The following is a 14,369-nucleotide window of genomic DNA, read 5'->3' on the forward strand; positions in this document are numbered from 1 at the left end:
AGCACCCCCCACCCCCCACCCCCAAAAAATTGCTTCCAGAAATTGCCTCTTTCTTCTCACCTGGACTCAGTGTGGCAATAGAGTCACAGTACTGGTGTGCGGATGCTGTCCTGTAGCAATCCCCACCCGACAATCAGCCCGATTTGGCTGTTGCAATAGAAACAATTGGCATCTCTCCCTATTCCTTGCAAACGTATTCCTGGAGGGTTCATTTCTGGCACGTAAATGAAGTGTGAACCGCTTCTCGTTTCTTTTCTTTCTTTTTTCCTTTAAAGGCAGTGCAGATCCAGTGCTTACCTTGCAATAGTGTGGTGTCGCTAATGAATAGCTAATACAATTTTCGAGATAATTTTATTTCCACCCTCCTCGCGTTCTAATGGGCCTCCAAAAAGAAAAGAAAAAAGCCAGCATTTCCTCGCTTTAATCTTCCCTGGGTAATGCAATTTGCACTGACTCATACATTTCAGAACAATCAACTATGCATAAACAAAAGGAAATTGTTTAATAGCACAAAGGTCATTGGGTATTTGTTATTGACGATGTGTAAATATTGGAATGTGGTCGCGGGGCAGATTTACTGCCTCTATGGATACAGGCCATTGAACAACTTTATGTCTCTGGTTCATAGGCTTGTAAGCTCTTTGGCTGACATTTCTCCAGTGGATTTCAAGCAGTGCAAGGGATGAAAGAGGGGATATTATTTTCCCACCTATTTCTTCTGATTGAATATGCATAGGGGTTGAGTGGGCCATCAGAACGGAAGGTGTCAGTAATCAGGAAGCATGCCTCCTGTTCAAATTTCACAAAGGTTAGAAATCCAGACACACCTGGGCAGTCAACAAGCCTACAGAATGGGGTGGAGAATCTCTGGCCTGCTGCACTCTCCCCATTTGTCTGAGCCATGCCCACCTGCCAATCACCTGACGTCACACATGACATCAGGACTGGGATGAGCCAAACGGAGCTTCTGCAGTGCCACCAATCAGCTGGTCATCAGTGCCCCAGGAGCCCTTCATGCAGGGCTTCTGAAGTCCCAGTGATCACCAGGCTTTTAAAGCAGCTGATTGGATAGACTTCAAAACACAGCAGGTGGCTCTTTGCAAACCGCATGCAAAAAGCCCTGTGTGGTGCTTTGAAGTCATGACAATCAGCTCTGATCAGCTGTTTGCTGGGGCTTCCAGAGCCCTAAACATCTGAAACTCTCCCTAAACCAAAGGCCAGCTCTGCATCTAATGGGCAAAACTAAGAAAGCCGATATCCTTAGCTGCTTCCTGAAAAGTTGTGGCGTTCCACCTCCTGAGGAGCTACTCCAAAAGTTTGTGTTTGAGGAAACATAGAAAGCTTGGCTTAAGTCAAGTCAAATGTTTGGTCCCTCTAGCTCAGTGTTTTTCAACCACTGTTCCGCGGCACACTAGTGTGCCGCGAGATGTTGCCTGGTGTGCCGTGGGAAAAATTGAAAAATTACTTTATATAGTCAATATAGGCACAGAGTTAATTTTTTTAACATTTTCTAATGGTGGTGTGCCTCGTGATTTTTTTCATGAAGCAAGTGTGCCTTTGCCCAAAAAAGGTTGAAAAACACTGCTCTAGCTCAGTGTCGTCTACAGCAGCTCTCTGCAGTTTTGGACAGGAGCCTTTCTAGTTATATCGGAAGATGCTGGGGATTGCGCTTGGAACCTTGTGTATGCAAAACTTGCCCTCTGCCATTGAGCTAAGATACCCAAAGGTAGGGCCGGCACAAGACATTTCGGCACCTGGGGGAAACCCCAAAATGGGGCACCAGGGGAGTGAAGATTGGCATAAGAAACAAGGGTGGGGAGAGAAAGATTGACCTTAGGATCTCCTGCCCCTGAGCGCTCTGCCGCCTGAGGCAATCAACTCACCTGAACTCTTGAGTGGGCCAGCCCTGCCCGAAGGCCAGAATTGGCCAAGAATATGGGTTGGGTTTCTGAAGACAGGAAGGAGAACTTTGGGGTCAGAAGCTGGTAGGTTTGCCTGCTGCTGTTTTGGAAGTAAGCCATGCCCCATACCCCAAACTGCTCCTCCTTCCTGTGTTGTTTACCTTCCTGCAAGTCTTCAGCTTCCATATATTTCCAGATTGCTGTTACATTGTAAAAGTCTTACTGTTGTCGTTAACTAGTCATCAGATGAAAACAGAGCCAGGGGCTCTTCTCTTCTTCCCTCTCCACTTTCCTGCAAAGAGGCATCTTTAAAGTGATAGTTAATATTTTTAATTTTACTTCTTCAAAATTACCTCCTTCTTGCAGATGGATATTCTGGAAGCACATTAGGAAAAAAAAGCATTCTCTTCCCAATTTCAGCTGATGAAATTTAAAAGCCACCATGTGCACATCATAACACTTCTACTTTTTTTTTAATTTGCCCTTTATTTTATTTTATTTTAATTCCCTTCCTAACTAGTGCAATCAGGTTTCATTAGTGGAGGCGTACGTTTTTCTAATATGCTTTTCTGATTACTCCTTTTGATAGTTATATCAAAAGTCACTTGTGTTGGTGCATACGATGTAAGGTGTCCCTCTGCTTCTGCAGCCATCTTGCCATTGGCAAACCTTTGTTTGCACCACTCTCCACAAAACCAAACTGAAGTTCCAGTCTGAATGTTGCAGTCTGAATAAGCTGTCACAAATTAAGCTTATCTGAATATTCGTTTGTTTCTACAAAGGCATGGGAACAGCCAGCATGCTGGGTTGGGCCACAAGTACATCAAGATTTCTGGGGGTTAGCAGAAAAGTCACTGAATTTGGCTTTGGGATAACCTGCTTTATTTAAAAAAAAAAAAAGCCAGTGAAATGACTGAATAACATGTTTAGAGGGCGAGACTTTGGCACTTTGCATAATTCCTGGCTTCTCTCCATGATGACAAAAACAGAATGAATGGTTCAGCTAGTAGAATTTTGAACTGTATTTCTTTGCATGCTTTTAAACACAGCCATTTCTTTAAAGCGTCAGCTGGCGGCAACTGGAGCTGCTGCTTCCTCTGCCCTCCTGTCTGGGTTTGGCCGTTTCCAGCACATTTTCGTTTACCTTGACAGCCATGAGGTCTAGAAACTTGCGGTGCAGTTTAAGACGACATTCTACTCCCAATTCCACCCAGCCTCGTGCGCTGTGCTGCTGGTGTCTAGACCACTTGCTCAGGCATGGTACGAAGGAGACACAGCTGATGAGAACTCCTCTCCCTCTCTCCCTCCAGGCTCGGACATGGCCGTCTTCTGCCTGCTCTGCGGGAAACGATTCCAGACACAGACCGCCCTGCAGCAGCACATGGAGGTGCATGCCGGTGTGCGCAGCTACATTTGCAGCGAGTGCAACCGCACCTTCCCCAGCCACACAGCCCTCAAGAGGCACCTGCGGTCCCATACAGGTAAGCAGACCACAAAAGGGTTGGAGGTTAAACTTAGACTGGCTTGCGGGAACTCCCTCAGTGAAGATGGGGAGTGAGGCAACATCACTGAGACTGGGGAGATGTATATCCTTTGTTGTTGTCGTCATCATCATCCCCCCCCCCCCGTAACAAACTGTGAATCCAAGGACACTCTCTGAGTGGCAAGGGATACATTATGGATCTGCAACAAGGACTGCTGATGTTGGGCGTCCCAGAGCAACTAATTCCCAGTTCAGGGTATAAGGTAAAGTTGAGGCATGTTAGAAATGAAACTGTACTTTATTTAGCAACTCAAAGAGGGATTATGTTTGACATTTTCACTGGTAAAGGCACAGTCCTTAGGATCCGCCATAAACACTGTCAGAGGTTTAAATGAGAACTTTACTTAGGATACCCTGCAACAAAACTATTTCTGTGGAATCCATTGCTCCCTACAAAGGCTATCCCACTTTACACTGCCCATAAAACAATTATTGTTTGGAGATGCTGCTTCTGGGCACCTGCATGATGCTTTTGAGTTTGCAAAGCACCTGCCGCCACTTCCAAGCCAGCAGATCGTATGTGGGGAAGGAGAAAGGGGTTGGTAGTGCCAGTCAATATGTGGAACCTCCTTCTGTAGATGCCAGGGCAGCTCATGCCAGCTTCTTCCCTTTCAGGAAAGGGGCACTCCAAAACATCTGCCTCCACCACTGCCACCTCCTTGTCCTACCAGCCTGAGTAATTTGGCGGGGGACGAATATTTCAATTTGGCTTGCATTTAAAGGTGAACCTACCTTTCCAAAACAAGACACTAACCAAAATGCAGCCACACGTTGAAACTTTCACTTTTCTGAATTTTGCAATGCAGTTCTTAAGCCTATGCACAAAATGTGTATAGTGGCATAGAGTGTGCATAAAAGCAAATATATCTGGAGAAGCAGGATAACAAAATGCATTATATTGTTTTGCAAGATTGTGTACTTTGCAAAATTGCATACGGAAAAAAATGTATATATTAGGAGGAATTTGCACTAAAATGTTGGTGAAGTGTTTTCATTTTTTTAAAAAAAAATGGAAACTGATGTGGAAATGTGGAGAAACGAATTGAAGATGGGGGAAATGAAATGCTGACAGGTTTGTTGGCCCTGAGGTGAGCAGGCAGGCCTGGTCGAAACTCAGAGGTCAAGGTGATCAGGCCCTACTTGAAGCCTGTTCCCTCCCCCATTCACTTTCTCACCACATCCCTAGTGTGAGGTATTCTTTATTTCCAAGAGGCCTCTGTCCACCATACAGAGAAAGGACCATTTCCTCTCTCAAGCCAAGGATAACTTTTGGATACTCCCTTCCCAGCCTCTTCTCAAAGTTGTAATTTGGGGTGATGAACCTGTGACCCTTCAGATTGTGCAGCACTCCAGCTTCCATCAACATGGCCGACAGACCAAAGACAATGAGAGTTGGGAGCCCAACAACATCTGGTTTCCCCCCTCCCTGAGGCAGTTGATAACTGCTGTACTTCTGCCTCTGGAAATTTGGCTTGTGGGCCAGAAGATAAGAGGTGGGGCTGAGACGTGATCTGTCATATGACCTTAATAAGTGGGCAAGTGATCACAATTCAACTGCTTAAAGTGCTGGATACAGCTCACTAGGCCAATCCCCCCCCCCCTTCTTGATGGGATTACAACAACCTGTGCTGCATGCGATTGAGATTTAAATTGCATCAGGAAGTGCTTTTGGAAAGCTGCCTTTCATTGGACGAGGGCTAATGCTATTAATCCACTGACGTGTGGGCTTTCCCTTCTCCATTCCTTTAAGTGCCAAATCCTGGGGAAGGATGAAACTCCTGGCTCTGGGAAACAATTCCAGATGCAGCCGAATATAGAGCAATGCTTTAGATAACATCCCTTTTATAAAATGTCTCTCCACTCCTTTACTCGAGCTGCGCATTTCTCCTTGCTGTGGCTGGGAATTTGATGTGGGGCTTTAGTCAGGATAGAGCGATGGCCACTAAAACTCTTTGGAAGGAAAAGGCAAATTCATAAAGGACAGGTATCTGAGCAGCAGTGCTCTTGGCCAAGATAGCTGAATGGAACCTCCTTGCTCAGGGGGAGTCTACCTGTGAGTGCACTGTGGCACCTCATGTGAACTCTGTCATTTCACCACCCAGCACAGTGCAGTGTTGGCACGAAGTCCCATGCTCTCCTCATATGCTCATGTAGAACCTGCTTTCTCAGCCTCTGGGCTGTCAATTTTATTCTCCTTCTGTGAGATGTACAGTTGCACAATGTTAAGACTGCCTCTCCGGCTCTTTCCGAGAGCTTAGCTGATGCTCGCGTCACTCGCAGGCTTTCTGCTCTGCCTCATTAATATTCCATCCTCCCCGTCCCCATTTGCTTCCAGGGCTGCGTGTTTAGCATCAGCAGCTGCGTTCAGTACACAGGGCCAACCGAGCTGCTGGCATTGACGGATCCCTGATTTACTTGGCCGGCTGTATAATAAAAAACCCTTTGCTGCGCCAGCGAGGCGGCCTACAGGCCTCCGGATTGGCCACTCAGCCGGCTCACGAATGCAGCAGGTAACAATGGAGAGGCCGGGTCACAGGTGCAGCCAAGCGACCAGAGGGGGCTCTAATTAGTCCCATTTGTCCTGGACTTAATGTCAACCTCATTAAGAGGCCTTGCAAAGTTAATCAACGTGCCATAAATGGGATTTTTCTTGCTGTTATCGTTACTGTCTGGCAGCTGGTGTGTGTGTGTGTACAGTACCCCAAACGCAGCTCCAGTTTCCTCCCTCTATATGGCTCCTAAAGCAGGTGTCATTGGTGTGAGCACTTCAAGAGTGCAGATTTAAGCTCATTTAGCATGTGATTGGTTTTATAATTGAATTTGCTCATACAGGCGCCATAATTTCAATGCTCTGCTAAGTTGGAGAGAGAGATGGAGAGAGAACTCTCTCTCTCTCTCTCTTTAACTTAATAATAATAATAATAATAATAATAATAATAATAATAATAATCTCAGAAATCCTCCATAGAATACAGGGAATCAGAAGATGTGAATGCCATCTGATTGCCATCGAAGCTTGCCCATTGCTTCTTCTGAAGAAAAAACAATAATAATTTGACACAGAGAAGTGTCATCACTCTGACGTGGTTTGAAGAGGCTGTTTGTTTGCATGTGGGAATCAGAAAGCATGGATATCAGTAGTATGAGAATCAGAAAGGGCAGCACTGAATTGGAATCCAGGATCCTTGCCATGGCAAGAGTTTGATAGCACTCTTTCCAGTGTGAAGCATTTAATAGGGTTGTATCCTAATAAGCTCTACTTACAGTAGACCCACTGAAATCATTATACCTAAGTTAGCCATGCCCGTTATTTTCTGTAGGTCTCCTCTGAGCAATACAAGCATTTAATACAGCCCACAGTGTTTGTGGGGCCTCACGCTACCCACCACCACCATGAAGTTGGTTTATATGGTTCAGGGGCTGAAGTTGAGGACTGGTGGCTTGCCCAAAGCAGTCAGGTGCACATTATGCCACGCTAGGCTCCAACACAGTCTTAAGGACCATTACCTTCTTGCTTGGAGCACTTGGAAGCCCAGCACTGATACAGGACTTGTCTACTCACTCCCACCTCCCTCTCCAGTTTGGAGATGGAGAGGGCAACACTGGGGCTAACCTTAACTTCATGCTGGGTGTTCCAGGTAAAGCACAGGGCTAGGGACAAAAGCCCACCTCTTGTGGTCTTGGCAACCACAAAATGATTGTTTGACACCCCAAAAATTCGTCTCCTGGAGTAGTTGAAAGAGGGACCATAGGCTCAGCGGTAGAGCATGTGGCTTTGCATGCAGAAGGTTCCAGGTTCAATCCCTGCTGGCATCTCCAGGTGGGGCTGGGAGAGACAGTAGAATCCTAGATCAAAGTTGGAAGTGAATCATGGAATCGTAGAGTTGGAAGCGACCCTGAGGATCATCTATTCCAACCCCCTGCAATGCAAGAACATGCAACTGTCCCTTATGGGGATCAAAACTGCCGCCTTGGTGTTATCAGCACCACACTGTAACCAACTGAGTATTTGAAGAGTGATGCTCATGGTCTGAGTCAATATAAGGCAGAATATACTCAGAAAGGGATACTCAGAAGAAGGTGCTTAGAAGAAAGACGTTCTTCAGGGAAGGGCCATAGCTCAGTGGTAGAGCATGTGGCTTTGCATGCAGAAGGTCCCAGGTTCAATTCCCATCATCTCTAGCTAATTCTGGGAGAGATTTCTGGCCTGAGACCCCGGAGAGCTGCTGCCAGTCAGTGTAAACAATATTGAGTTAGATGGGCCCAATGGTCCAATTCAGTATGAGGCAACTTCTTCTGTTCTTCCCTGTCCCTGGGGGGTCCTTCTGCATAGCCTGCTCCTCTCTGCAGCAGAAGGAATAGAAGGTGTGCATGTTGTTAGTACACATCAGGTTGCTGCATTTTTAAAAGAAAAGATTAACAATATTTTTTTGGGGGGGTTGCTGTAATTGAGGCAACAAGGGTGCTAATTGAGGGAAAAGGGGGTGGGATGATGCCCAAGGAGGGGAGGGCAGAGGGCTGAAGGATGAGGGAGGAGAGAAAAGGAAAGAGAGTAAAATATCATTGTAAAGAGGAAGTGGAGGCGGCAGCCTGCAAGTCTATAACAAGAAGGACAATTTATGCTCAGGCACGAGTTTGGTTTGACATGGGGATAATGAAAAAGCGTAGGTCATTGTGGATGACTTAAGCCTTCAGCAGCTGAGGAAAATGTATGAAATGCGAGCGGCATTACACGCTTGGCGGCTCTGCACATCTGCAACGGGACAAGTGAAATACAGTGGGGCCATTCTTTACCATAAACTTGTGGTCGTCGGATCCGCCAAGCCCGGAGAAGATTGTAATTACACTGACAAGACAAATCAGCGATATTTAAATATTCATGAACAAAGTCTTGGGCGATCAATCTATCTTTATTGTCCTTCCGTTCGGGTTCTGTAATAAATATATTTTTTAAAAAAAACTGAAAAAGGAAAAAAGCTAAAAGGAGCTAGAAGCCCCTCACCTTCCCCCCCCCTTGCCTTAAGAAGCAATACTGGGGAAAGGGGGGGGCAGGTGCTGGAGGTGAAGGGGAAGGGGGCAATAGATTGGTGAAGCTGATGGCAAAAATCTAGAGATTTTCAGTGCTTGATGCCCTAAAATGCAAATGATATGGGGCATGATCCAGTGGGAATTTTGGCCCCACAAGCCCCAGTGACACAAAGGGATGGTGTGCAAGGGGAGCTAGTTTCCTTGTGCCATTCCCCCTCGTATCACTGGGCACCTGTAGCCAAACTTACCAGTGAACCATGCCCAATGTATTCTTGTGGTGCCTAATTTGCAAGTGATTTCTTAGGCAGTGAGCTTTCCCCAGCAGAAGAGATTTTGCCTCAAAAAAGACCAATTGTTCCCCAAAGTCTACACACACACACACACACACACACACACAATCCCACAGTTCATGTGGGCTCTGGATTGTTGTCCAAGATAGGAAGAGACCGACAAGCAAAAGGACATTGTCTAAGCATGCCTTGACTGTTTGCGTGGACAGGTGGAGTCCCCCAACTCCCAGGCGACCACCCGAGGGGAATAATGACACCAGACAACGTACTATGAGATTAAAATTGGCCACAACTTTATTAAGATTCAGATGTAGGGAGACCTTGACTCAGGCATTGGGCGTTTATCCTTCCCAGCCCCCAGCCGGGGATCTGGGAAACTTCAGGGTTATCCAGAATGTGTGGGGATTGGGCTGGCTCTGGAGAACATATGTTCAAGCAGATAGCCCACCCCCTGTTTGCCGCCACTGGCGGGGGAGAGCAATGACAACCTCTCGGCATATGGTTAATGCCTCCCCCCAATACCCCTTTAATGGGGAACCCTGGTATCGCCACCACACTGGGGGCGTGGAGTCACCACACCACCCCCACCCCTCCCCATTTAGGAAGATGACTAAAGGATTCCACCCAAGGCCTGAAACTGCCAAAGTTGTGACGAATTGCTACAGGAAAGGCAAAACCTGCCAATGCAGGGAAATTCCTTTCCGGCCCTTCAACAGCAGCCTTGACATAGCAGCGCCTGCATACCTGTGGAGAAGAGGTTAACCTGCAAAAATAAGCATTAATTGAGGGAGTGGAGGGTGGGAGAAGCTCTGGAGCCCAACTGCTGCTTCCTGGTATGCTACCTTCTATTGTGTGGAATAGGTAGTCCCTCCCCTTACCTGGCCAATCCCTTGGCAATGCCTCCCCCAGGTGGGATTGGGCGCTTAGCTGGGGTAGGCAGAGACCCCAGGTATCCCTCCTGGGGGAAGGCGCAGCCAGTCCGAACTACCAGGTGTTGCCTAGGAGCTCAAGGGGCTGTGCACGACCATGCAAACGTCACCCCCCATTTGATGTGGGGAGCGATCATTCTTCAGAGAGTGTCCGTCTTTTCTTTCCAATTCATGTGTGAATCGCACCAACCCACCCCTCAGTTCCTGTGCCCCAAACCAGAAGTGTCAGGAACACACATGTTTTCTTAATTGTATGCCCTTTTTCGTCATGGCCTATGGTTACAGACAATTAAAAGTCTGTTTGATTGGAACTGTATGTACATTGATAAGTACTCACTTAATTGTGGGTTAACCCACTTGATTGGCCCAGAGCACAGTGGCACATTGGAAGCAGATGGCATGAGTGAGTGTTCTTCCAAAAATAGGGGCCAGAGAGAGAGAGAGAGAGAGAGAGAGAGAGAGAAGAAAGGGAACCAGCTTCTAAAAAATACGTACTGGGTAAGGCAAAATCTGCATAGGGAGTTGCCATCCTGTGAGAAAACCTTTCTTGAGCATCCATTAGCCCATGGGTAGCAAGCATTGTGCCTGAAAAATGCTGGACCACAATTCCTATCAGCCAGCAAGGCCAGGGATTATGAGAGTTGTAGTCCAACAACATCTGGAGAGAGCCACATTGGCTACCTGTGCATTAGACAGAGTGGTGTCACAAACACCCAACCTCTTGATCAAGTTGCTGGCTCTGTCATTTCATAGATGGGGCCCTGCAGCTGAGTGGGACTGGGACTTTTCCAGGGCAGCAGCAGGAAGCTGTGGTGAATCAGGTGGGAACAGGGTTGAACTCCAGATTCCCAGATCCTGGCAGATCTGTTGAAAGGAGGTGGAGGTAAATTCCATTAAAAAATCAATAAATGCTCTAGGGAATAACGATGTTTGAAATTGACATGTACAGGAGGGCAAATTTGTAGTATCCCAAGCGCATCCAGGGGGAGGGGGTGTTTCATCACAAGATTATACTCTTTGGAACAGTCTCCCTCGGGAGGTTGTGGACTCTTCTTCCTTGGAGGTTCTTAAGCAGACATTGGATGGCCATCTGTCATAGGTGCTTTCGTTAAGATTCCTGCATTGCAGGGAGTTGGACTAGATCAATGTTTCCTAAACTTGGGTCTCCAGCTGTTTTTGGACTACAGTTCCCATAATCCCTGACCACTGGTCTTGCCTAGCTAAGAATGATGGGAGTTGTAGTCCAAAAACAGCTAGAGATCCAAGTTTGGGAAACACTGGACTAGATGACCCTTAGGGTCCCTTCCAATTCTACTATTCTATTATTCTTCCACTTGAGTGTCATTTACGTCTGCTAGATCAGCCTGCACCAACCTGGTGTCCTCCAGACATTTTGGACTACAGCTCCCAAGCTGGCTGGGGGCTGGTGGGAATTGTGGTCCCAAACATCTGGAGGGCACGAGGTTAGAGAAGGCTGTGCCCAGACCGTCAATACCTGCACACACACGCGCGCACACACACACATCATGTCCTCTTTTTGCAAAATGAACATCACATCACCATCTTGGGCTTCTTTAATTACTCACAAGATAACACACAGTTGTCCTTCATCCCAATGATTTGTGTACAGTACTTGGTTTCCCCATCTAGGTACTGAGCAAACTATGGCTCCTTTGAGAAGGACTGCCTGGTATGAGTTTTCATGCAGATATTCCTAAACCACTTCCTGGCAAGAAACAGAGAATTGTTGTAGAGGAACAGAACATGCCTCTTCCATCACCTTCCTTGGTCTCATTCTTGTTAGCAGCATGCTGGGGTGGGGGTGACCTCTCCCTAATGGGGTCCCTTCCTCTCTCCAGCACAGCAGCCCTCTCCATCAGCTGCGCCTCGCTCTACTAAGCGCTCCTAGCCCCTTTTCTGGATTTGCTTCTCAGGCTGGGAAGTTGCCTGCCTGGTTAGCACCTGCCTCTTCTGAGCCAGGATCTCAAACCTCCCAAGGGCACCGAATCCAAAGTCAAGAAAGGCTGTGACTAGATACAGCAGCCCCAGCCCCTCAGCTGAGAAGCTGCTTCTCTTTTTTAATAATAATTTTTTATTTGGTTTTACATATTCAAGTTTACAATCATACCACAACACATCCAAAGTTACAAGATTCTCCCGAATCTCTGGACTCCCCACCTTCCCCTCCCTGGGTTCTGTTATTAAACCTTTCCTACTGCATCTTTGTTTAAATAATCCAAGTTTTTTTTATAACTCCATTGTATCCATAGTTCTCGCTACATTACAAGTGTTACTGCAGTCCTGATAATGTTTTCAACTGCTTACAGTGGTCTTTAAGGTAAATTGTAATCCCCCCCCCCTGCACCATTCCTTATTAAATGTTGGTCTTCCTGGTTCCTGAGTTTTCTGGTCAGTTTTGCCATTTTGGCATAGTCCAACAGCTTCATTTGCCATTTTTCTCTGGTAGGGACTTTATCTTCTTTCCATATCTTCTTGACAGAGCAAGAGGTCTGCTTGGTGCTATCCAAGGTGCTGGAAGTCCAGCTCAACATTACCTGCTGGACTAAGCCACCCTTAGATGTCTCTTGTATGCTGTGGGCTCTTGCTGGGGTCAGGGCAAGGAATGACCCTGGGCCCCCTTTTCCTTCTATTGACTTATATCCAGCTTGTGCCTTCCCCCACTGACAGTCCCCATCTGGTTGTAGGTGACCACCCATACGAGTGCGAGTTTTGTGGCAGCTGCTTCCGGGACGAGAGCACTCTGAAGGGCCACAAGCGCATCCACACTGGAGAGAAGCCCTACGAATGCAACGGCTGTGGCAAGAAGTTCAGCCTCAAGCATCAGCTGGAGACCCACTACAGGGTCCACACAGGTGAGGAAAAAGATTCAGCCATGGATCTCAGGTTTTCCATGCAGAAGATGCCAGTTCACTGCTCGGCATCTCAGGAGCTCAGGCAGCAACAGAGCTGGAAAAGAATGTGGAGAGCGGCTGTCAGTCAGAGCAGGAAATACTGAGAGAGTAGGAGCAAGAATCTGGCAGCTCCATATGCAGTATGCATGGATGGTCCTGTTGCTCAGCTGTATGTAGGGCACCTGCATTGCAAGGAGGTCCTTAGCTTCAATCCCTGGCATCTCCAATGCAAAGAATTTCAAGAAACTGAGCTTTGAGTCTTTCTACCTAACAGAATTACTGCCAGATGCAACAGATAGTACTGAGCTAGGTGGATCAGTATAAGTACTGAGCTAGGTGGACCAATATAACGTTCAAAATCCACACTCTCATTGGGCTCTGCAACCGTTTCCTAATATTACCCTGCTAGCCCTTGCAAGCTATATTTAGCAAACCACTTAGAAGCTAATTTAGGCATTGAGCAGTCAACAACAACAACAACAACAACAACAACAACAACAATAATACAGAACAGCCCCAGATATATAGGAGATGACATTATACTGGGGATGGGGGTGACGAAGAGTGACTGGTAACCCCTGGCCCAAAAGCAGACACCTGAGAGAGGTACCAACAGCCAGCTATGTCTGTTCTCCCTCCATTTGCACTGAACAGGTATGGGTATCATGGCAGGAAGGGGGGTGGGGAAAGCACCAGAGTAAAAGTGAACTATTGTCATTCAAAAAAGTGAGGTGCATGCACAATGCTGGCTTCCTCGCTTTTCTTGCGATTTCTGAATGGCATCCATTGGATTCCTTTGGAAGTTGAGCAGGTGTCTTCAAGGAGAAGGTTCAAGCTTCCTGGAAAGGCAGCTCATTCATGCCACTTCTAAATCCCCCCCCCCCCGGAATTTAACAAGGAACAGAAGCGATGTGTAAGGCCTCACACATGCTCAAGATGAACTGAGACACGTGCCCTTGGCTCCAGAACCCTTGCAACTCACATGTGCTCCATAAGAGACATTCAGGGGTGCCGTCAATCGGTGCAGAAGGGGGGGGGGTGAAAAAAGAAGCTGAAAACGACTTCTCTGTGCAATCATGTGTGAAAGCTCAGTTCTAGAGCATCTGCTTTGCATGCAGAAGGTCCCAGGTTCAATCCCTTGCATCTCTAAGTAGGGCTGGGAAAGACTCTTCTGAAACCCTACAGAGCCGCTGTCCATCAGAATAGACTGAGCTAAATGGACCAATAGTCTGATTCAATATGGCAGATTCCTATATTCCTATTTTTGCCTTCATGGTTGGAGCAGAAGGCAGCCCTCTATATAGGCAGCCCTGAGGACAATTTCCCTTATTTCACCCGCCTCTTCCCCATGCTTTTGCTGCCGAATGTGGGATTCCCCACTTTTTTGAGTACAAAACAGAAGATTTGTTGTGTACTGTAGAGCCCAGATCTCTCACTGCCAGCTAGCGAATTGCTGAGTGCATCAGCAGCCCACAACTATTATAAATAGCAGGTCAATATTTAGATCACTTTTGCTGTTCATTACTTCATTATTCGCTCTGTCTGTGCACAGAGCAGGTATCAATATTGAGAAGACTGAGGCAGTTAATTACTGTGTCGAAAGGAGCCCCCTTTGGCTTTCGATCGGGGCTGCCGTGGACAGTATCGAAACATATCTCTCCGGGAGAGACTGAGTAATTCTTCTGTAAAGGTGATGGTCATCTGCATGGTAACCTGAGCCCTCTGCAAAGATGAAATAAGCCCATAGCCAGTCAACAAAATACTTG

The 14,369-nt window shown here is 46.9% G+C and overlaps 1 protein-coding gene across 2 annotated transcripts in view; it reads left to right on the forward strand.

Moving 5' to 3' along the window:
* Positions 1–14,369, forward strand: part of ZBTB16 (zinc finger and BTB domain containing 16) — a 177,570-nt gene that overhangs the window by 161,876 nt on the left and 1,325 nt on the right. For both annotated transcript variants that reach the window (XM_033171723.1, XM_033171722.1), the window contains exons 5-6: positions 3,212–3,382; positions 12,397–12,564. In XM_033171723.1, coding sequence (XP_033027614.1) covers positions 3,212–3,382; positions 12,397–12,564 — 339 coding nt within the window. The remainder of the gene's footprint in view (positions 1–3,211; positions 3,383–12,396; positions 12,565–14,369) is intronic.

Source organism: Lacerta agilis, chromosome 15, assembly GCF_009819535.1.
Source record: "Lacerta agilis isolate rLacAgi1 chromosome 15, rLacAgi1.pri, whole genome shotgun sequence".
NCBI lineage: Eukaryota > Metazoa > Chordata > Lepidosauria > Squamata > Lacertidae > Lacerta > Lacerta agilis.